Source organism: Anarrhichthys ocellatus, unplaced genomic scaffold, assembly GCF_004355925.1.
Source record: "Anarrhichthys ocellatus isolate YVR2014 unplaced genomic scaffold, GSC_Weel_1.0 scaffold53, whole genome shotgun sequence".
NCBI classification, from domain to species: domain Eukaryota; kingdom Metazoa; phylum Chordata; class Actinopteri; order Perciformes; family Anarhichadidae; genus Anarrhichthys; species Anarrhichthys ocellatus.
In genome coordinates, this window is record NW_022280083.1 from 727086 (window position 1) to 751732 (window position 24647).

General features: G+C 40.4%; 1 protein-coding gene across 3 annotated transcripts in view; it reads right to left on the reverse strand.

The window, feature by feature from the left end:
* Positions 1–1939: 1939 nt before the first annotated feature.
* Positions 1940–24647, reverse strand: part of slc4a4a (solute carrier family 4 member 4a) — a 55069-nt gene continuing 32361 nt past the window's right edge. For 2 of the 3 annotated variants that reach the window (XM_031870490.1, XM_031870492.1), the window contains exons 9-26: positions 21445–21602; positions 20382–20469; positions 19393–19547; positions 17624–17734; positions 17021–17195; positions 16793–16926; positions 16126–16400; positions 14837–14898; positions 13797–13982; positions 13563–13676; positions 13057–13218; positions 12304–12482; positions 11009–11081; positions 10063–10131; positions 9710–9883; positions 9169–9330; positions 7680–7773; positions 6412–6479 (exon numbers count right to left, since the gene is read on the reverse strand). In XM_031870490.1, coding sequence (XP_031726350.1) covers positions 6436–6479; positions 7680–7773; positions 9169–9330; positions 9710–9883; positions 10063–10131; positions 11009–11081; positions 12304–12482; positions 13057–13218; positions 13563–13676; positions 13797–13982; positions 14837–14898; positions 16126–16400; positions 16793–16926; positions 17021–17195; positions 17624–17734; positions 19393–19547; positions 20382–20469; positions 21445–21602 — 2415 coding nt within the window. In that variant the 3' untranslated portion in view covers positions 6412–6435. Of the gene's footprint in view, positions 4843–6399; positions 6480–7679; positions 7774–9168; positions 9331–9709; positions 9884–10062; positions 10132–11008; positions 11082–12303; positions 12483–13056; positions 13219–13562; positions 13677–13796; positions 13983–14836; positions 14899–16125; positions 16401–16792; positions 16927–17020; positions 17196–17623; positions 17735–19392; positions 19548–20381; positions 20470–21444; positions 21603–24647 lie in introns of those variants that run through there. The other variant, XM_031870493.1, reaches the window with a different exon arrangement.

Here is a 24647-nt window from a genome sequence, read left to right on the forward strand (position 1 = left end):
ACACACACACACACACACACACAGTATATCTGTCTGTGTGAATGTGTTTCTGTATTCAGATCATTCATTTTTTGCATGAAATCAGACTTTTCGAGTCATAGGGTAATTTGCTGATGTGTGTTTATCTGCTCATTAACTGGAATGCTTCTGATTAGAGACTCGGAGAGAGAAATAGCACAAACAAATCTACCGCCGCTAATTTAATCCGTACCATTGAAATAGTTTCACTTCTGTGTGATTGATATTTGGAGTATTAACTGCGGTTTCACTTTGATTATGTGGTCCGAGTCATTTTTGAACCTCTTTGACCTCCTGTCACTCATAGAAGTGATTATAAAAGGAGGGACTCCCCAAATGTGCACTGTTAGACCCTTTAAATGACTCAATAATGACCACCAGGCTGTAGCTCATATCAGGAGAACAGTAGTGTCGGTATTTAAATCTTTGTAAATGTATTTTTTGCAATTATTTGATCTTAGAAATTCAATAAAAATGGCGTCAACATGAACTTTACTCATAAAAGCAGTTTATATGAACGACAAAGGCTTTGACAATAAACAACCAGCAGAATAATACAAATGTTTAAAGGAAGTATTTGAGCCTGAAGAACCTCTACATCGTTCTACTTGGTTTGTTAGATTAAACTTCTGCTCAGGTCTCTGATTGATGGACAGCTTCCTTCATCGTTTCATGACAGAGAGCAGAGGTCTAAACTGAGAACACCTCAGTAGGACTGTGTACTGTATGTAGTGTCTTTGATAAGAGAACGACAGCTTTAATTTAACTCACGTGATGATTTAAAACAACTGCAGCCTGAAGAAAATGTGAACCCCGCCTGTGACTCCAGTTTCTGTAGGTTGTAATGCAGCTGGACAGCCACCAGAGGGCGCTACTGACCCAGTAATCATTGTGAAACTCTGACATGGAGGGGTTTAGTGTGGTGTAGCTTAAATTACAGATAATGTACTTTAATGTGCAGAATGAGTTCTGAAGATGAAGAAAAAATAAACTGAAACTACTGAAAGAAGCCGGAACTAAACTTTGTGCGTCTTGAGTCTTTCACCAAGGGATCAATAAGGTCTCATCGTTAATAACACAGTACATCATCATTTATGTGTTGATTATAGTTTGTATCAGTAATCTGAAACTGAAAAGTAGCTAGTAACTAAAGTTGTCAGACAAATGTAAAGTATAAAAAATACTACTTTGTTACTTTCCACCACTGAGTATCAAAATAGCTGATTAACATTATTTGATCCATTAATCAATTAGTTATTGTTTAGTATTAACTTTGTATTTCTTCCAACCTGATTCATAACGATCGCTTGTTCTGAAGGAAAGTCTAAAATCTTCTGATAGACACCTGATAGTCATAATAACAATATATAGTAATATACTGTCATAATGCAGAGTTACTGTCAAACTGCACGACATGAGGGCTGCAACTAACAATTACTTTAATTATCGATTATTTTCTACATTAATCAATTAATCGTTTGGTCCATAAAATGTCAGAAAATAGTGAAAAACACCCGTTAGAGTTAAAGTTGATCTCCAAATCTTGTTTTGTCCAACGAAGGAACAACACACGTTTATTTATTAACACATAAAACAATGAAACACAGCAACTCCTCAAAATGAAGAGGTTAGAACTGGAGATTGTTTCTTTATTTTTGCTTGAATAATTACAAATTATAAATTAATTATTAAAATAGTTTCCACTTCATTTTCTATCGATTGACTAATGCTACAACAAAGTCATTTGCAGTTCATATAACCGACTTAAAAATCTTACTAAAAACTATGATATTGTCTTCCAATAAGGTGAAAACACTAGTTTTTCTTCGACTGTAATAAAGTGTAGCTCACAATGTTAGTCAGAGTTGTTTCCGTTCATTTATTCTTTGCTCTCATCGGACTGAAAAGCAGCACAAACATCACTGTTTGAGAATTCTGTTTATTTTCAAATATACATTTCATTTGAAAAATATAAATTCTAAAATAAACCATTTCACCTGTTTCTAAAAAGTCACAAAAAAGTTAATCAAAACAAAGGTATGAGTATTTATTCCGTACCCTAAAATGATCATTAAACACGTGTTTTCATTTGATGTTGTGGATGTTTGTCCCGACATGCTCACACAGTACGACACACTTTAAACTAACAACTCCCACTAAAAACACGTCCCAGACATTAAGTCACACTTGTTCCCACTCGCTGCTGCTGACTAACAACACTGATGGAGTATAAACGACGTCGCTACATGGGCTGGTGAGCTGGAAGAAGAAAAACCGAACAAAAACAACGACGCGCCTTTTATGTACATGGTTTCCAGAGGAGGAAGGCGGCTCATTCATCACGCAGTTTAATTTGACTTCTATAGTGGTGAGGAAGACAGAGAGGACTGCCACTAAAGGCTCAGACATTCAAGTGAGACGGTGCTCCGGTGGGCCCTGTAGAGATAGAGTGGGGGTGCTGTGACGACGAGCAGTGCTTCAGAAGGTCATACTGGCCAATTACAGTTCTGAGAGGGTTCATTCTTTCTGGATGGGACTGTGGATGCAGTGAATAGTGTTTTTACTCCAATTGCCTAATTTCGGCAGCTTGAGTCCTAAAAATCCAACTGTGGATGTTTTATTTTAAGCACGAGTTTGGGTTTTTACAAGTCTATTAAAATATTATAAAGATTGGGGAGCAATAATTACAATCGCATGCAAAAAAATGATCTGTTAGTTAATGCTAATGAAGCTTCAGACCAATCCAGTGGGTATCCTTTAAAGTTATGATGGGTTTTTTTCCATGTCAGAGGGACACTTCTATGGGTTTATACGCGACACCAGCAATGATCGTAAAAACCCGACCAGACTGCGATACCCGCTTGTTTTGACGAAGGCCTCTTTAAGGAGTTACTATGAATCCCACTGCTTTTCTTGGCAAGACCTAAACTCAAGTTAGCAATGTTTACTGAGGTAATAAATCAAGTAAGAAGTAGGGTCCTTTTCTCATAGACTTCTATACAACCAGAGGAGTCGCCCCCTGATGGACAGTAGAGAGAATGCAGGTTTTAGGACACTTCTGCATTGGCTTGTTTGCAGGTTGCCGTCTGGGTACCGGTAACTTAAATTAATGCCTCTTTCACACATACATACTCAAACGCACCAATAGGCTACATGAGGCGTCCAGGGGAAACTTTGGGAAGTTAAGAAAGGTTTAACTTCATCAAAAAAATAAAAATAAAATCATCTTATTTATATATTTCAAGGTTCCAATTGAATAAGAAAAAAAGACGCGTGGAAACACGTAGTGTAGCTTGTGAGATAACTACTTCAGCGTGCACCGATATACTGGCAACATGAGAAAATAACAGTCCAGTTGGATAAAAGGTTTAATCAACAAAAACAAGCAGCAAAAGTCCGGCTGGTAAGGGACTCTTTGCATCTGCATGTGTGAATAAACTCTTAACTATCGATGCATTTTCTTCCCGGTTTCAGTTTAGTTGCTCTACAAAGAGACGGCCTGTACAGGAAGAACGACAGCGACCAATAACTCACAGACAGTGCTGCGTGCGAGTACTGTACTGAGATAGGCTTTAATTATATTAAAAACGAAAAGAAACATGTGATCCCATCATCAGATAACTCCAAAGCTGAGACAAAAAGAAATAAACCTGCTGCACAGAGCTTCTCCTAACTGTCGTCACATCGTCACCACAATCGTTCCCGTCTGGATCGATCTCTTATAAGCCACTTAGGTTAAGTAGTTTGTGCAGCACAAGCGATTATATGATATGCATTCCTAGTTAGAGTAAGTTTGGCTGAGGAAAATCAGATGATCAAGTCTCGCTAAACTGTTTTCTACCAGCAAAGGACATAAGAAAAAGTTACCAACATACACACACAAGATAAAATGATTTGATTTAAAAGAGTAACAAAAGCTTTGAAGTGAACACACGTGAAAGAAAGAGTCAGAAAATTAGAAAGAGACGGTGACTCAATCAAAAACTGCATCAAAAAGTGATAATAAAAATATTTTACCTCATCTGCACATACAAATGTGCGTTGTTAAGCAACTGTTAATCAACTTAAAAATAATCTATTTGCACACGTTTCCTTCACAAGCTATGAGACAGTGAATCTCTTGAATCATTCAACAGGACAGAGAGAACATATCAAAACCCTCGCGCTGTCTCACAAATCAACATGTTGCATTTGTTCATAATAAGCCTTTAATCTAAAACAAGAGGTAGAGCTATAAAACAAAAAAAATAAACGTGATTTTCCTGCTACAGGAAAATGTTATTAGAGTAAATGACTTGATATAAAAATTCCCACAGATATTTGTTTCTATATGTATATATTAAAAAAGGAGCAGGGAGGCGTTTCATGCGTGGTCAGAGAGCTGCAGCGTTTACCGTGATGTGGGAGGAGTTGCATAGAAGAAGAGTGAGGAGTCACATTTATCAGTTTACTGTGGAGCTGTGCGGGAAAATACCAAGAGAAGACTGTGAGCAAAGAAATGCTTTTAAAATGGCTTCACTATTAGAAAAAGAACGTTTTCTTGTGTCGTGTTAGACTCTTTCCTTTGTTTTGTTTTTGCGGTGCGTTTCCCTTCTTTTCTCTGTGACGTATTCAGAACAAAGTCTTTTGGATTTCGGAGTTAAAAAGAATATTTTTGCAATAATGTAAAGTCAGAGTTGTCTTGCGTCGCCTGCCGGTGGTTCGGTGCTCTACAGAGACGTTTCGGATCCTCTGCTCTTCCAGTAGAATGAATTGTCGTCGTCGTCGTCGGGGTCCATGTCTATTCTAATCTGAGGCACAGGCTTCAGCGGACTCATCTCGGGGCTGAAACACAGAGCGGTATGTTGTTAGCACACATGCTGGGATGTCGTGTTGAAACTAAAGGAATTGTTGGACTATAAATATATTGATTTTAAAACTTTTCTAACTCTAGTGGACGGCCTTCCACGCCACGCCAGACCAATAACATCAGAACATCGGTGAACAACATTGTTGGGATCAGTTTCAGAGACATTTGATGAACAATAAAAACGCCGACAGCCAATCAAAATCCATCCGGATTCACAAGCTGTGTGACCAGCTGATTCTCCGTGCTGCGAGGCACCAACGTGAACAACACGAAAAACATAAAGGTGGTCAGAAACAGCAGATGCAACATTTATAAACCACTTAATTTAGTGTTTTATTATAAGAATATGAATAATATGGAAACAGTTGAGAAGTAGCCGCTGCTGTGCATCTTTCAGCACCACGGAGGCGAGGAGAGCAACGAGAGATGCTTTTGATTTCAATAAGTAAACTTCATTGCTGATAGAAAATATATATATATATATATATATACACACACACACACACACACACACACACACACGTCTGTCAATTGTAAACAACAAGTTTCTGTTGTTTTATCAGCACTTCCTGTCATGTGATGACATTTTGCCAGTTTTTTCGCCAACATGCTTTTTTTTTTTCCACACATTGTCCCGAAACACTAATCCTCTTTGGTCAGCAGTGGGACAACAATCGTAGAGCAGATGATGTAACACGGGACCAGGACACTGGATCCTGGTCATCATTAAATGTTGTCGGCATGATGGAGGAACATAATCTCTTCTTGAGCATCATAATCATCGCTCTAACAATAAAAAACAACAAGGCTCGTTCTGCCTCTTTAAGACCGATTGTCTCCACTGAAGCTCATGACAGTGAAGCACAATGTGTATTTATCTTATTGGATATCAATTAACAACACAAAATAATGACAAATATTGTCGAGAAACCCTCACAAATACTACATACATTCAGCATAAAAAATATGCTCAGATCATAACGTCATAAACTCAGCTGTCGGTGAGCTGACTTTGTAGATCGTGCTGTTAGTTACTGCTAGACCTCCCAGGCCAGGTTAAGAGTGAATATTACATATAATAATAATATAAAATCTTATATCAGATGGACACAAACACGACTCAACAAAATGAATGTTTATCCATAACTTCTGGATGTGTAAAATAAAGCAACTGTTGGCTTAACACATTCTCTGTATCGACTCTTGATGCGTCAGTGTTCACAACTCGCCTCAGCTGCCCCCAAGCGGACAAAGAAACAGTTACAGCCGGTCTAAAAGGCACCGAGAGGAGACGTCCGAGCTGGAAAAATGCAGTTCAGGTAAGTTAATCAGCCTAGCTGACCTTTAAAGTTCAGACTAGCATTATATGTTTGATAGTTGGCTCGCCATCTGACCTTTTGCAACCTTTGATGCCACAGTCATCAAAGAATGAATTCAAAAAGAAACCCAGTTATAATGAGGTTTATTCCCCCCCCTCCCCCTCTGTACCGTTTAATTCGGCCCGTTACGTGAGCTTCACTCTCTCGTCTCACCTGGACAAACAGTTGTCTTGGTAGTAGCGAAGCTGCTCAGCACGATGTGTGTCGGTCAAGGAATGATGAGGACTTCTCTCCTGGGGAGGAAAGGAAAGAAAAAACAGCCGTTAGTGTGCATGTAGCCACGCTAATGTGTGTTCCATGCATCAGACCAGCGACCTCTAGATTCTACAAGTGTTCAGTCCAACTAAACACGACCGCAGCTGATTTCACTCCAAACAGAAACTAAGAGGAATCAGCCGCTAAAAGGGTTTTGATGGAAGACAACCTCATCATCGGATCATCTACATATTGATTATACGTTTACTTTTTGGAATTTGTTCAAACAATAACTGTTACTTAAACTACATAGTAAAGGGACAGTTCACCCCAATACCAATAAAAAATACATATTTTTCCTCTTACTTGTAGTGTAAATATATCTATATGGCACTCGGCTTGCATTTGAAAAACTCAACAGTGATGCCTCTTTCCAGAAATCCTGACCCGGTTACTCAAGATAATCCACAGACCTTGTTGTGAGCAGTTTTCGAACAGGAACTATTTTCTTTCTACCACTAGACAACGGTATCACCACGCAGAAAGTAGCGCGCGTCTACACTCGATACTGCTAGTTCATCTAGCGTCACTGAGCTAACGTTACAGCTCAGCTGAGGAGGATGCCACTAATGTTTACATCTCACACTGTCATGAGTACGAGCCTCTCTAGATTGATAAATAGAGCTACAATTAAGAGGAATAATATCTTTGATTGTGGGGTGAACTTTACCTTTAAGACAATGTTAGATGTCGGCGTGCTACTGTCAGTCAAACGGGCTCTTTTACATGAAGCTAAAATAAATGTATCTTTGATTTAGACAAGCGTCGTCTACAACAAAGTATGAAATTCAACACAAAGCCTTCCATGAAATCAGCAGTGATACTTGGGTTGAAATCATGAACTGAAGTAGAAAGAGTTCGGTCCAGCAAGCAAGAGTCTCAAAGGGAAAAGACTAATAAAGTCATAGCATCACAAACCAAGAAGAAAACGTTCAAGAGGAGAAGAAAATGTGTTATTTTTTTATGCATGTTTTGAAATAAAAGACAGGGCTGGAGTAAAGGTTAAAGACAAAGAAGGAACGTTAACATCATGCAGTTAGTGAAAGAGCAACATCAACTCTTAGTCACAGAAGAAGACGTCAGAGACACTGAAGGAGGAAGCAGAGCAGGAGTCGGTCGCGATCAAGAGGAAGACGCATTTTCCCTCCAGAGCTGCAGCTAGTTTCGGGTCTACTCACCGTCGGAGGCCTTATCACCTAAGAAAGGCTCCTGCTCCATTATGTCCATGGGGATTTTAATGCTGGGAACTTTTTCATTGTAAGGATAGTCAGACTGTTGGAGAAAGGAAACGCACATCCTGAGACGGGACCTCTGGGCGTGTCGGTGAGTTATCATCAACACACGCATTCATAAGCCTAAGCCTGTGACGACCTGCATTCCCTATTGAGTCGCTTTTTCAGGAAAAACTATTGATTACTAAACAGCTGGTGGTGATGCAACTTGATTTACACTTTCCTGGTTTGCAAAAGTAAAAGAGGCAATGCAACAAAGTACGGGTGTCACAATTTTGATTCTAAATTGAAAGTTTAAAGTTTCAATTCAAGTTGTTGTTGTAAAGTGGCTCTTTTTCTGTTAAACAGTTTCTTTATAGTCATTACATTTTAAATACATTTCAAATTTGACCACATGGCCTTAGTGTGGTGCATTCCCCCCAAACTATGGCGGTTATATCGCACTCAATACCATGTAGTCTAATTTAAAAGAAGAATTTAAAAATGTAAATGACAGCGGCATAAAACCAATGACCTGATGTTTTGATCTTTACGACTTGCTTGTCCAACAATGGCAAAGCCATCAGTGCTGAAAAAAAGATGTTTAAATGGAATTGTGAGACAAATCGAATCATGGAAATAGAGACTCGTGATACTCGTAGTAACGTGGCTCAGAGATTTCTGGTGCAGTTGGAAAATCAGAAATGCGATAAACCTTTCTGCCCGTCTGTAAGACTCAAAAGGGCAAGAAGAGCTTAAATCTAATTTTACTCACTGATGTCAAGTCTATGGCATTTTACAAATATATCACTCGCTGGGTCTAAGAACGATTGTTCACTGATCCGTCTGGCTTCAAGATAAAAGTCTTCTTTCGATCTGAAATGAAGCGCTTAAAAAATAAACCCGATCTAATCTGACCAGAGGATAAATATATCTGGTCCGAAGATGCAGTGAACCAAACAGTAAACAGAGAACCCATTTCACAATATCATTTTTACCCGGCCCAACTTGGGTCCGTGGTCGGGTGTTACGCCTGAAAGACTGCTGAAAGACTGTTAAATCTTTGAGCAAAAACAACAACAAAAATCTGCTGGATGTGCATCTTTTACACCGAGAAGACATAAATAATCACTGAACATTGGTAAGTGACTCCTGCACTATATATCTTTAATATCTGACATTTTTGTCCGAGGCTATAGAACTCAGTAATTATAGCATCTGCTGTGTTATTAAATCTTCTCATCTTCACTCATTTACAACAAGTGACACTGAGGGAAAGACCTCCTATAGACCTGGACATTGATTAGCCTGTGGGTGAACACTCAAGTGGTACATGAAGGAGGAGAAAACAGGGAGTTGAGATCGTTGGTGACAGACTTGGGAATGGGCCGTCATGTAAAACACGAGAAAAAACAAAAGGTCGGATGTGTTGAAACTGTAAACTCAAAAGCCTTACGTCTTCCGCGTCGCTGTCTATGCTGCCTCGTTTTTTCTTTGTCTTCTTATCGTCCTCTTTCTTCTTCTTGTCCTTCTCTGGGATGACGTCGTCCAAGAAGCCGAGTTCATGCTGCGAGAACATCCAGTCCATCGCTTTTCTGACGGCCACCAGAGCGAGGATCTGAAAGCAGAAGAAGAGGAGGCTCAGAGTGGACTGGGAGGTCATCTCTTACAATTAATAATCAGTGTGGTTTATGCTGTTGTGGTGAGCCTCAGAGCGCCATCTAGTTGGCCAAGGAGGTACTGTCACATGGTGCCATTGCCTCTTTAAAATCGTTTCCAATGAGGAGGCATCGCTCATTATCGCCTCCATTTCTACTATTATCAAAACATTCAACAGCGAGAATAGTTTTATGCTCATAGAAACTGAATACTTGTAACTTTTCACTAGCATCAAGATAATTAAATATATATATATATATTATTGGTCATTTGCAGCCTACAAATACACTTCTTTCAAATACTAATATTGGCCGAATATCACTACAAATGCCTCTCACCATGACGGGGAACACAATGGCGGCCACAGTGGACTTGAGGATCCAGAGCAGGGCCAAGCAGAGGATCTGGATGAAGGTGAAGAGGTGGACCTTCCGGAGGGGAACGTGTCGCAGGTAAACCAGGTCGGGCTGATGCTTCGCTGGCATCAGAAGCAGCTTGAGACGATCCATGAACTGCAGAAAAGATGAGAGGTACAAGTACGCGTGACAGGATGCTCTGCACGCATGAATGAATACATCAGAGGAACAGCTGGTCACCGGCTTGGTTCTTGGATACTCAAGAGGTTCCTTTAGATAAAGAAGCTTCAAATACTACCAACATGACGGGTAAGTTATATGTATAAAAGAATTACCTGCACTCCATTGAGAGAGGCGACTCCCATGTATAGGAAGACTCCATACAGCACAGGCATCGGGATGAACTGGGTCAAACAGAGGAAAGGAGATTATTTTAGTTCAATGTGGACAAAAGACACCAATCGGCCATTCCAGCCCTGAGTTCAAGCAGAAGCTGCTTCAGGAATAATCATTTATAGCTGAGCCGTCATCGTAAATTAACCTTTACAACACAGACTGGAAGGAGTTAGACTACAATGATGTGATGAAGTGGGATGTAAGGGCTTGATGAGGTTACTATTTTGATCAGCTAAAATCTTTGGTATTACAACATGAATGTTGTTTAAATGTCGATAGAACCTTTTGTCATCCAGGTTTTTTCAATTTCTGCAGTTTTACAATAAACACTTTACTTTGAATTCTCACCTAAAAGCCAAACAATCACTCGTAGCTTTTCCTAATAACATTTTTACATTTAGGAATCAAACCGTCTGTCTCACTAGAAGTTAATCTATTACTCGGATCTTGTTGACCTCTGACCTCAACACACATTGACTGAAGAGTAGCGGCCAACTGGAGAGTTTAGTGTTGACGTTTGTAGAGGAACAGGATTAAAAGTGTATTCATCTTTCTTTTCTCAGACAGTTAGTCAAGAAAAATCCAAATAATAAACCTAGTTGTGAGAATAATAAGAAGCCTATTACTTTATTTTGACACATTTATGTCCTCTTCATAACATAAACATAAGTGCTTTGTTGTGTATTACAACCACAGTAACCTGTTTTTGTCCGTCAGTGTTGAGATACTTTAGTTTTTGCATTTCAATTTGAGAAGTGCTTTTGTGGTTTGTATGTTGAAACAAGTCACTTTCTAGTGACTGTAATTGCCTGGTGGGATAAAAGATGAAAAGATTAAACTTGAGACACTAAGTGACCGACAACACGAGACAATCTGATTAATTACCTTTAAAATAGGCGACATAAAGACAGACAGTCCTGTGAGGATGAACACGACGACACCGGTGAGCCTCTGCTCTCTGAACATACAAAGAGGGGAGAACAACACAGTTAAACACAAGAAGGAAACTAAAATGTCCGCTTGGTTCAAGTTCCCTTTTTGTTTTTGCGTCTTTTACTAGGAAGTCAATCATTTCCCAAATCTCATTCAGTTCAGCCAAAACAAGAACAACGGCAACATTTTGTAGAGAGTTCAAAGTGTGAAGAAGTTACAAGAGTTTGTTAGTTCAGCTCACAGCTGACACATCAGGAGGCTCTGGAGGATGACGGACACGAAAACAAACTCTAAAAAACAGGAAGAAAATCACAAAGTGTATTTACCGTGGTTTAACGAAAACAAAAACATTATGTTTGCAACTTAACTGGAGTACACGGAGTCACTAATGGACAGCAGAGAGGATTCTTCTCTTAGAAAGTCAAACTCAAAGATATAGTTTGTGTATTTTCCCGACTACTTCTTCGAAAATACAGTTCAAACAAGAGATTAAGGTAATATTTCATGTTTTTGGCACAGTGTATGTTGTCATGAAGTCATGTGACCGTGGTCTGTATCCTAACATTAGCTTTTTACTTTTTTACGCTTCAGAAAACAAACATAAAAGTGTTCATTTGTGAAGATTATCTTGCTGAACAAGTATCATTAACGTTTGTTCACCGCAGAGCTAATTTTCTGCAATTATCCAAAATCCAAAGGAAACACTGTGTTGTTGAGGGAACCAGTGCGATGACAACTTCCTGTCGGCCTACTAAAACATGTACGTCATCCTGCAGCACTCCGTATTGGAACAAAGTTAAACAGCTCCCTGCTCAAGTTTCATATTACTTTCTTATCTGTGCGAGACCTTTTATTAACAGGACAGTGGCTCTGTGTTTTGGAACTGTGACTCAGAAAGGTAGAGCGAGTCGTCCCTCAATCAGAAGATCGGCGGTTCGAGTCCATGTCGACGTGTCCTTGAGCAAGACACTTAACCCCAAATCGCTCCCTAAGACTGTGCCATCAGTGTGTGAATGGGTATATCACATTTGTTTGAGTAAAAATTGTTCAGTTAAGTTTATTTGACTTTATTTTATCCAAAACTGGGGGAGACCCGTGATAAGCCTTTCAGGCTTTTGTCCTCTCTTGCATATTCTGTTAATGATAGTTTTTTTCATATTGTTTTTCTCCTGTGCTATTAGATAAACACCCAAATAAAAAACAAATGGTCAAAGAACGCACTCTGGAACACATTAAAGAAGTCTCACCTCACACCCAGGAACTTCGGCTGCTCTCCAGGAGCCGAAGTTTCGGTTTCCATCTTCAGACTGTCGATGTGAGCGATGGAGATGACGGTGGCGGCTACGTACCACGGCAGACCCATGAAGGAGCAGATAATGAGCAGAACGGCCACCCAGAACAGATCCAGATGGTAACCTGCCCCTTTCTGGTACAGACAACAAACACAAGGTCAAAAGACATGTATCACATTACATTATCACATCGCTGAAATCAAAGAAATCGTCGCTCAAACTTCAGCAGTGACTCTCTGAACCGAGCTGTGTTCAGTCACTGCCATGAAACATCTCTCACCCCCACGAGAAGAATGACAGCGATATTTAACTACAGTGTGAAGGTAGCCAGTGTCCTGTACAAACTGCAGTATGTTCTGGGAAACGCATTAAAATCCCTACTTCACATAAATCACGTTAGACAAACTGAGAGAAAAAGACTCCGTCACTGCAAGGAAACTTGGTTTTGGTGCCGTTACTGAATTTCTTATTTACACACAAAATGCAAGTCTGAGCATTTTACATCACAGGAATTTATTATGCAAGATTTTCTGCAAAGTCATATGCTTCCACAAATGTTGCAGCCAATTGTTACACAATAATACAAATCCTCCCATCTGTGGTCTAAGAACTCTCCTCTGCCTCCCATATAGTGAATCAACCTTGTGTATTAAAACAGTAACGACATTTAGCATTCCAAACATTTTGTCAATAAGGTTTCATCTTTACCTTCAGCATGTGCTCCTTCCTGTTGACTATCACAGCAGTAATCTGTTGGTCCATGAAGACCAGTATGGTGACCAGCAGGGCGGGGAGAGCCGACGCCAGGTAAACCCACCAGGGGTTTCCTCCGAACGGGGGCACAAACCAGCCCCGGTGAGGACTCGTTGGCTGTGGAGGAGGAAGATAAAATGGCATTTGTGCTCAACATGCAGACAGGAGTTGTTGCGTTTCTTTACTGTTTCTGTCAGCTAATGAAATATAAATAACTTTCCAAACCCATTATATTGAATTACATTTATTTGGCAGATGTTTCTGTCCAAAGCAACTTAAAATGTTTCCCTACACAGAGCACTCTTGGAGTCAAGTGTCTTGCTGAAGGTTATTCCGACATGCAGACGGGAGGACAACAGTCTACTGGAATCTTGTTATGTTTCATGAAGCAAAGCACCGAAACAAAATTGCGCTTGAATTGTGCATCGACATGAGCACTTAGGAGGCGGTGAGGGACTCACCTTGAATTCACTTGGCACAATGAGTTTCGGAGTGTCGACTCCAACGAGCATATCGACTCCACAGAAGATGAAGATGGCCAGGATGATGGCAAAGTCACTGACGAGTTTCCTCACCTGGGTGGAAGTTAAAACAAACACTTGACAAAGTTGTTCCCTGTAACCTGCTGGACACGTAATTAGTTTCACCTGACAGAGGACCCGTGGGACTGAATAAGCTTAGTGTGGCCGACTCACCGTGGTGGGGAAGAACGGGCTGGTCTTGAACTTCTTCAGACACATGGAGCAGGTGTAAGTGCCGAAGAACAGGATGAAGGACATGAGGGTGATGTCTGGGACGAACTCGCAGGCCTTCCCCACCAGCTCTCCATTGTACTTTAAGCACTCCGTCGTTGAGAGGGACGACCACGTGGCGTTCATCGGCTGCACAGAGGAAACAAAGAGCGCCGCGATTATAAAGAAATGCAAAGGAGCGCCCCACCGCAGCTGTGACATAAACCGAGGCCGAGAAGATCGGACGGATAACTGTCACAGACTGCACACTGTTTTGGAGTAAACGGAGATAAAAGATAAGCCGACTTAGTGTCACAATAACCTCAAAGTGGAAACAACGTGCTTATCAGACGTTTTTATTTATGTTGTAACATCGTTCAACAAACACATTGTTCTTAAATGTTCTCTGTATCTTGCCACCTGTGGTTGGTACGGGACTTGTGACCGCATTCTTTGACAATCTTTACAAGATTGAAGTAAATCGGTGAAATACAAACAGTACTCTTCGGTACATAAGAGCTGTGGTTACGTACTGTACTTAAGTAAAGTACAAGGACCTCAAAACTGTACTTTTTGTTTCCATTTTCCGCTACAATAATGGTGAGTTTGCAGATTCATATTATTAAAAGTAAATGTAACTCAACTAATAAATGATGATGTACCATTAGGGATATACTGAAGCTACCCAGCAGTATATAAATGAGTTGAAACAAGCTCCATCTTTATCAGCTGCAACATTTAAGTGATGAATAGTTAATAATACCAATTATAATCCGGTAATATAATGTATTTGATTCTAAAATGGGCCAATCTGTTGATGATGAGGACTTGTATTATGTTACAATTTTCCACCACTGATGACATGTCACATAAACTATCAATTAGAATAATTGTGCGTCGAGGACAAACACCAATAGAAAAGTGTGAAAGAATATTGAAATAATGTAAATCCATCTTGTTTTGTTCTTTCTCAGAGGACGGCGATAAAAACATGAAAGACTTACCAGACCAGTGTTGTTCAAGAACCAGACCGAAGTACCTTCGTCAGAGATGTCTGTACTGTTCTCTGAAAAAACAAAAACTTATTTTTAACATTGCACTTTCCATCCTCAATCAAATAAAATGAGCCTAAAACCATAATAGCTTCATGCGGCTATAACGCTCTGTATACACGTGAAGAACAACCCTGTTGAATGGATCTAAGTTGTATTGGACATGTTCAGCTCAGCTGCATTCAGGCTCAGTCGTGCTGCTTTTAGTTAAATGATGACGTGGTAAATGTAGCATGCGTGTTACTATCCCAACATAAGTGTCGTTATCATGGTCACACTTAACATGTTAGCTGATCGCAGTCAATCAATGTCACAACAGTCCAACTGTCGAGACATATCCCTGTCCCTCGTTTCCTGATGTTTCTCTCGTTCTTCTGCATAAAATGCCCCCAAAGAGAATTTACAGTAAAAGATATTTCCTTCTTGAGCTAAATGACCAACCGCCATGACATAATTGCATGCCCCAGCAACGCTGGAGTACACACGTTGTTTGGGTGCAAAAGCTCTGACGGACATCGACGGAGAGCGAGCTATATGCCCCGCATATTTGAAGAGTTTGCACTAGACGCTGCACTTCCTCGGACTCTCAGCAATACACCCGCCAAGTGTGAAGTCAATCGGATGAACCGTTATCAAGACAATCGAAAGACGGACGGAGACTCCTTCCATTTTTAGTTAGATGTGTCAGCTGCTCGTCCAAAGCAAGCATCTGTTGTTGGCCCCTCCAGGGTTTGGACTGTGCTCGACTGTATGCGGAGCAGCATATTTCTGTGAGTGTGTCACAGAGATATTTTTGAAAGCAGCAGGGGATTACCAGTAAATCAGGGCTGCCCCCCTCTTCATGTCCCATCCTCCACCAGAAAACAAAACAAAGATGAAGTGAAGCAGCACTTCACTTCAATTTTTTATGGTCACAACAGCAAGCTTGTTTTTTTTTTTATTCTCTGTAACCATCACATGATAGAAATATCTTTCCATTCATGCCAAAACAAGACAAAGCAGCCAATAAAGCTGTAATTACTCCGCACAACCAAACGATCCATGGAAACTTAACAATCCTCCCTTTAACCCTTCTCATTAAATGAAACTCATTGTTTCCCTCTAGCTGATATCCTGTGTCCAAAAACAGCCAATTGTTTCATCAATATACGCGTCTTATCAGCATCCGTGAGTAAGAACACACTCTGGATGTCTAGACATCAACTTTCACCTTAATGCGTCAAAGATAAACATCCTCTCACCTAGAACAGTAGGGGCCATACAGAGGCAGTCATATTGCGTGACATACTCCGTTTTAAAGTCCGCGTTGATGGGATAGTGGTGAGCTAATTTGAGCATCTTCTTGAAGGCATCGTAGATGAAGATGAAGCTGATGAGACAGGAGAAGCCCTCCTCGGTGAACCGGGTGAAGTACTGAACCAGGAAGCTGGCGTCAGTGGCCACGAGCATCAGGCAGAAGAACGCCGACCACAGGCCGATCCACAGGCGGAACTCCAGGTAGTCAAACTCGTTATCTCTGTGAGGAGAGAAACACAACACACATTAAAAGAGAGTCAGAAAACTCTATTTGAAGTTGAAGTTGTATTAAAGAATAAAAGAAAACTAGGAAAAAAGAGAACGAAGTTGTTATACTTCAAGGAAAAAGTTAAAACGTTATGAGAATTAGGCTGTATTGTTTTAAGAATAAAAGGACAATATTACAAGAATAACTTAATACCATCAGATCCCTTATCTGACACATGAAAGCTGACAGACCGTCTCCCCTGCTCACTGAGCTGGAGAATTGAAATAAAGACTGTTTTGATTTTAACTTTAAGACCTAAAAAAACAAAAACATGTTGACTTTATTCTCAACATTTCAGCAGTGGACCTGATACTTTGAATGAGTTAAGAAAATGGAGAAGGGACCTGCTGAAGTTGAAGAGCAGCCGTTCAAACACCAGGACAGGACCGGTGCTGCTGAGGATGATGAGCGGCTGGCCGCCCAGCAGACAGAAGACCCCGCCTGTGATCGCTGTGCCCATAAAACTCTCCAACACCCCCTGCACATACAGACGGGAACAAGTCAGGGGACGATTCAGAACATAAGTGGTAAACGCTTCACAAACTGCGAAAAGGTTCGAATGTCAGTCCGACCTGCATGTTTTCTGTAGCGTCCCCCAGCAGACCACCGAAGGTGATGGCGTTCGTCACGGTTCCCAGGTAAATAAACAAAATGGTCGACAAGGCCTGAATGTGAAATGCATCGGTGAAGTCACTGACAAACAAAGGCGCTTTTCTTTTGATGTCAAGTAGGAGGCCCCCACAAAACCTGAAAACAGAGAAACAAAAAGGTGTTCTCTACAATATGGAATACTAAGCAGCACGGATAGATTACTAAACGGGCCTGCCGGGCACAGGCCCAGGGTGCCCGGCAGACACCTACTAACTGTCTCTCAAAGAGACATGTATTAACCAAGAAAAGACACACAAAGGAACACAAGGACTACAAAGAGACACAGAGGACTACAAAGAGATGCAAAACAGCTGCAGAGAGACAAAAAGCAACTAAAAAGAGACTTCTTTCATTGTACAAAACATGGTCTGTGCAACACTGAATCATTAGCACAGTGAGGCCAAATGTTCAAGACACAAGGTTTTTGGGCATTTTACATTTTTCTCTGGTATGCAAATTATTATAGCGATACATTCTCAAATACAAACTATTTAAAAAAGTTTTTTCCTTTCATAATTTCATACCTTCCAGTCTTCTTTAGCTCGTCCCCACTAGCATGTCCCCCTCCTCCATGACCTCCATCATGAGGCATATCTCCGTTCATCTGAGAGTCTCCTCCTGCATACATGTTTTTCCTAAAATACACAAAAATACACACAGTTTTGTTCAGTCTGGCAGAAACTTTACCTTTTTTCTTAGCATTTAAGCTGCTAAAAAAGGTAAAGTGTGCAGCATTTATGGGGATCCGTTGGCAGAAATGCAATATAACGGCGTGGGTCCTCTTTTCTACGGTACCCTAGAATGGACAAACCAATCTATGGCTCTAGATAGGGCTATTGGCGTGTTTGTGTTTCCGCGTCATCTGCAGTAGTTTTCCTACGTGCTTGACACTCAGGAGAAGTTTCAGTTGTTTGCAATCTGCAAACTCGCCGCTAGATGTCACCAAATACTACAAACTGCACCTTTAAGTGTCAGCATGTTGTCATGGCTTCTTTTCTTGAGTTGATCAGACGATGTTGACATGTGCGACGTTATTAAATAGCCTGATCGATCAGTGCTCGCATACATTAAATAGCTAAAACGTTCCTGCTTTACTGCCGAGTAAAACTGCAGCTTTGAATAAAACCCACAGCTGCTCGTTCATAATTGAACACTGTGCTGTGCATGTGGATGCACTCCAGTGATTTTGCAGTGATTGCTCTTCTTTAACATAATGTAGTTACTGCACACACAGCATTCAGAACACATCTTACATGTTTAATGCAAGATCTTTCACCGCCACATTGTTTTAAAATGTACCCTTGCATTGATCATTCCTATCCGTTGAAAATGTCTGAAGTCTGTTACAGACACATTTCATTTAAGCTGCTTCTAAGGCTCAATGCTGCTCCACCTACCACTGGTAATAGCATTACTTTTGTAATACACATCATGAGGTGCTGGAATTACTGTACACCAGAATGTGTGTCAGTTAAAGCATGCATGTCTTTATGCAGTGCTTCCTCTGTGTGTGGGTGTGTGGAAATGGTTTAATAAATGACCAGCAGACTAATAAGCAGCCTGAGGACCTTGTAGAACAATTGTGATTTCAGATAAGATAACAAGGGAAATCTCTCGTGGGGTTACTTTTTATAATCCTCCAGTTAGAAGAAGACCATCTCCAGAAAGTGAAATCATTTTTTTTATTTTTCTTCCCAGGCAGAGACTCCACATGAGGACACTGCTGAGGAGGGAACACAGCGAGGAGACACATTTTAGGTGCTGAATATGCCCTGATCATGTCGTTAAGACCAGATGATGAAGAGACGGCCCCGACCTCATTAAACACCAACTGTGACGATATCAACATGCAATATTGTTGATGGAAAAAAAGAAAAGACTGAAATGTTGTTTTGTTTTTTGAAACACAAAAGTTTTGTTTCCTGTGCAGTGCCAACGATGGAACAATGTGAACATTTCATGATTATCCTGGCCAAAATAATTGCAATTCCCAACATTATTCTGAAAATCATCAAAATATGCTTAAAACTCTTAAAATGGACCTAAAAGCGTCACAGATAAGACACGCGTCTTTTTTTTAGTGAACATCCTTTTTAGTGAAAAACATATGAAACGATCTTAATTGTGGTAATAATCATAAACCGCAAGGTCCCCGTGCATAAACAAAGGACAACAAATAGCAACATTATGTAAATCTGTTCTATTTTACATAATAATTCTTATATATCGTTTCTAATCTGGCTCTATTTTTACTTTACCATGATTGCGAGCTAGACGGCACATGTTTACAGACCTTTTGTCAGAGGACGGGAGGGATTTCGGGGGCTCTATCCGGATGGCCGGGTCCCACTCTCCCGGAGGAAGCACGATCACCTCATCGAGGAACTCGTCGATACCGGCCAGCAGGTCTTGTCTGTCCTTGGCCTTATACGCAATGTCATGAAAGACCTGAACACAGAGAGAGGGGCGAGGCATTCGGGTGTGAAAGAGACCTGTGAAAGCAGCGAACTGTTGTATCAGATCTGAGGATTAATGAATGGGGAAGGAGAGACGGCATCAAAACAATGCTGGTATGAATACAGCAATTAATATCTGATCGGTGCATTTCATCAATAACATGTGAACGCAATGCAGCATCAGTTCACATTCTGAGGATTCAGAGTAAACAGTTACCGTCTGAATATATTCCAACTTTGGATTTGGTTAAATGTTTTTCTACCGCTCACATCTGACCGCTCACATTTTTTCAACATTTGCATACTTTCGGTTTGTGTTTCTGGTTAAATACAAAAAAATAAAATAAAATCCCTGTACACTTGTACACATGATGGCAAATACAAACAAAAAATGTTGATACAATAAATCCTGAAAATTACTGTAATTTTTAAATGACAATTTCTTCCGCACAGGACAACTTGAAGAATATTCCTGATTGACATTGAAAATTCCTTTTTCCGTATCTTGTTATGAAATACAACTTGCGTGCACAAATCCAAGTAGGAAGAAAACGCTGGTCGAACGAGTAGCAGGCACCTCAAACTTTAACGTACTTCTAAGAACCTGATTGTACGGCTGTACGAAGTACGGCTTAAATAACTACCGTAGAGTTGAAACAGTGTCAGCAAAAATCTAACAATGGTTGACTATAGTATGCTGGATTCCTCTTATGTAGTCTACTCTCTGTAAACATTGAGGAATAAATATTGTGAGTGAAAACGACATGAAAGATCTTTCGCTGTCTGCATTAAGATATGACAGTGAGTGTGTTGATGGCAGTCTAACCTCGTCCGACATCAGCGTGGCGATCGCTCGGCCGATCTCATGGTACGACTTGGCTTTGCCTTTGGGTCCGAGCAAGATGAATAAAAATCTGCAAAAGGAACAAAATGTATTTGTGTTAATAATGCTGTTTATCTTTTTACTTAACGGATAAACTTTGGAAATAAAGAAGAGTTTAAATCTACGTTTAAATCAGATGACAGGTGTTCAGGTGTCGGTTTAATGTGCGATTGGATTGAAGATCGACAGCATCTTGACGTCATCTATACACAATCTAAACAGTGCAAACTGTTTGCATGTTTTATTCACAACTTGCTAAGCTGTGGACACATTCCCTCCGAGCACAAAGACATATTGTTGATATGTTTTATCTGCAGGGAAGCTGTTGCATACAGTACACCAGCCGTCCATTCGAACAGCTCACTACATTATGTGCGTTTGCTACGAGTACGGCCATGAAGGTGACGCACTAGATACGCAACCACAGCACAGAAATTCATCAAGGACATTTACTAGTTCATCAGAAAATGAAATGGCTTCATGGCTCTTTGGTTACAACAGCAGCACAGAAACCAGTTCAGTGCGCTCCTGTAGTTTTATGACACTCTCAAACAGCCAGACAGCAAACAGTGGGACACAACTAGATAAACGCCTTTACAAACAAAAGCAATGAATGTTACATTTGTAAAGTTCATAATATTCAGTTTTTAAAGAGTCAGATGTTGAAGTTTCGGAACATTTAAGTCTTTAAATTACAATGGTGTTTTGGATTTCTATATAATTTAAGGTGAACAAAGGGACAACTAAATATTATGTAAATATCATGCAATACATTTTTTGTTGATTAGCGATTTTTTTGTATATTTTCAGATTTTTCTTATTATATTAAGTGTTGTTCCCAGATTTCTGTCGGTGTTATTAAAACTTAAAATATGTGTGTAAAGCAGCCCGAGTTGCTTGACAACTACAACTCTCTCCACGGATATTGTGGACCGACGCGTCCCTCTACATTAAACTTAAGCTCCTATTTATGAATTCCTGGAGTTCGGACATGAATCTCGGCTACCTTGTGGGAACAGGAACCTCAGTTAGGGCTCCCAGCATCACAGCTTGCTGCAGACGAACAAACGCCACGAACGGCGCGTCCAGGAAGTCCACCTCCCCCACCAGCACGTTGGAGGCCTCGGCGTCTCTCGGCAACTTCTTCATGAACTTGTTCCTCAGCTGAAAGTACAAAAGGGGAGAACAGGAGGAGACGTTGGATGTTGTGTTCACACCAGCAAGCTACCCAACACAATTAGACAACCTATATCAAACCGGACAATCCCATTCAGCTTAAATACCAAACCGGGAGGCTCCCGTGGTATCTGGATATGGAACAAGTGGGAAAATGAGGTTTGTATTTCTTTCTGTCATGGCGACGGTGAGGTGTGTGAAGATGGAGGTCAGACACCTGCTGAGCTCCACAGGTTCAACATTATAGCTTTAAGAGGACATTAAAGTCCCGCAATTCTGTCTTTAAAAGAGACATTTTCCAGTTGCAACAAAAGCAACATACCATGTTTTTACACGTCTTTCCTTCTGATCTTCTAACGTTTCAGGTGACCATCTTACAAAGAATAGGTTAGTTCTTTTGTCTTTTTCTGATTTCTGAGTGTTTCTGTTCTTGGTGTAAATACTTTTTTAAAAAAAAGACATTTTGCTGGAATTCATCACAAAATAAATCTTAAATGAAGCTTATGAGATGTCCTGAAGATTTCTCCGAGTGTGAAGAGTTTCTAAATGTTTTGTTGGATATTAATAGCGTATCGGAAGATCCTATTAATTAATATTCCCAGCCCAGTGTTGTCAACTCTCTCAGCACGAGATCCAAAAGACGCTAAATCTCGCAAGAAAGTCGACGCAGACACCGACTGAGAAAAGTCAAGTACTGAAACAAGTTGACGTCGTGTTTCAGGTTCACATTAGTTTGTCACATTTTGCAATAAAAATCCCTTGAGATGCAAATTCATGTCCGTCCATACGTCACTTTTCTATGTTTTTAATGCAGGAGCGGTTATTGCACACGTTCAATCACATACATACAGTCACAATATATGAGCAGATTGGGATCATTAATAGATAAAACTTCAAAGACAAAGAACCATAAACATCTAGATAAGATTGAAAACTACTGCATTATATATTAACTTCAGCAAAGAGCCGGCAGCAACCATCTCCTCAGACGCAGCCAGGGATGAATCACAGCAGCTCTGTGCCCTGGACGGTCACATAGAAGTACGTTTTACATCAGAGTCCGTATCAACAACTTCGTCTTTCCTTCAACATTTCTTCATATACAACCATTTAAAAGCTGAAGTTTCTGTTCAGCTCCACTCACTCACCACTGGTACACTATCAAACACTTCTACAAGCTCATGAACAACGCATTTATCTGCATTTTAAGACAGAAAATAATTTCACACATGTACAATCATGTTCTTTTCATTGTTATTTCTCTGACAATATTGAGGCCAATCAATTACCTGATAGACTAACCAATCAAGAAGAATCAATAGTGATCATTATGACTCTACTTCATTAAGATAACCGCTTTCATATCCTCTGATTTCAGAAAAGCTCTTCTATGTATCTCAAGGATCAGTAGCAATAAAACAATAAAGCGAGGTGGTAAAGAAAGATGGACCGCAGGTGCTAACTAAAGAACTTCTTCTTAATATGATAGCAATTAATCAATCAGCTGTCCGGAGAACGTTCGGATGAGTTTCTAGATAACAAACCAAAGACAGAGTATCAGCTGATGTTAAATGTGGCTTTAAATGTTTGCTGTGCCAGGATTCAAATTGGATTAGATCCCAAACAACACGGACATTTCCTCCAATTAATGAGGCTGCCAGTAAACAACACAAACTGTATAGTTTCAAAAATATGAGTCTGAGAGCAGTTTCATCATTCTGAAATAAATTACGTGTCTAAAATAAGATGATGTACGAATTAAGCCGTTAACAAAGAGACCGATTTTGACCATATATTTAATCCTCTTTGGTGCCAACCCACAATAAACAAAGAAAATAAAAAACAGCAAGTATAACTAGAGCTAAAGGAACATGATGACCGTCTATCACTTGTCGTCATCACGCCCGCCAAACCCAGATCATGCTCTGGAACGATCGCTGCCAATGACCTCCGAGGACTGAAATCCCATAAAGCTGTGACCTTCCTCTGGCGAGATCCAAACAGATCCCATAAGAGGCTGTTGAGCCGTGTTGGCAAGAGGTTTGTCTGTAAATGATTGAGAAGTTAAACCTGCGTAACCGCACACCCTGACCCGGGTCCAATCACCGCTTAATCCACCAACTCCACAAACTACGTCTACTGGCATGAAGCACAAACTCCATTATCTAAGACTTGAAATCTACTCCTAGCAGCTTGCAAAATACTGAATAACATTTCATTATATTTGTTGAAATTGCGGGTTTGCGCCGTGCTGCCTCCTTCTTAAAGGGTCATTTCACCCAAATTCCAAAAAACACACTTTCTTACTTAGCTCTGGTGGTATGTCGTCATGCCGTTTGTTTTTTTAAGTAGATAAAACAATGTTGGCCTTCTGGAAAGTCTACACAATGCAGCAATGAGATAACAGGCTTGTGGCCAGTGTGGAAATGATCACTGCATGTCGGCCCACAGGGGAAACTGAGTGGGTGTGGAAGAGCTTCAGTTAAGAAGATGTGCTTCCTGTCCAGTATCCCTTTCCTTCTGTCCCACAGGAGGACATGTCTGACCTAATTCTCTACCAATTGTCAAAAGTATCAAATCCTCTCAGACCGGAAAATGAGACGTGAACTCTGCAGAAGTGCCTCAACGTCACATTCTGAAACACTACGAATTAGACAGAGAGAAAGTCTCTCCAATATCTCCTCTAGGTGTGACAGATCTCAGTGTATCGTAAGGTTGTCATGGAAGTGGGCTGGAAGAGTACATGCGTGTGTGTTCGGGTGTGTAACATTCCATTGTAACTTAATCATTGATTTCTCTTTCTGTTATTCCTTGTATCAAAGAGTCTTGGCCTAAAAGCATCATCCTCGCTGTAACAAAATCTCCACAGTGACCATGAAAGGAAAAGTTTATGCAGATTTTCAACAGACTCAATAAATTGCTAAGTAGAGCTGAAACATTACATAAGCAACACGATATTGTTGAACAGACTTGGCTGCAGCAGGCTGGGTGATGACGGCCGTGGTTGGAGGAATGTACTTTAGACAGTCTCTG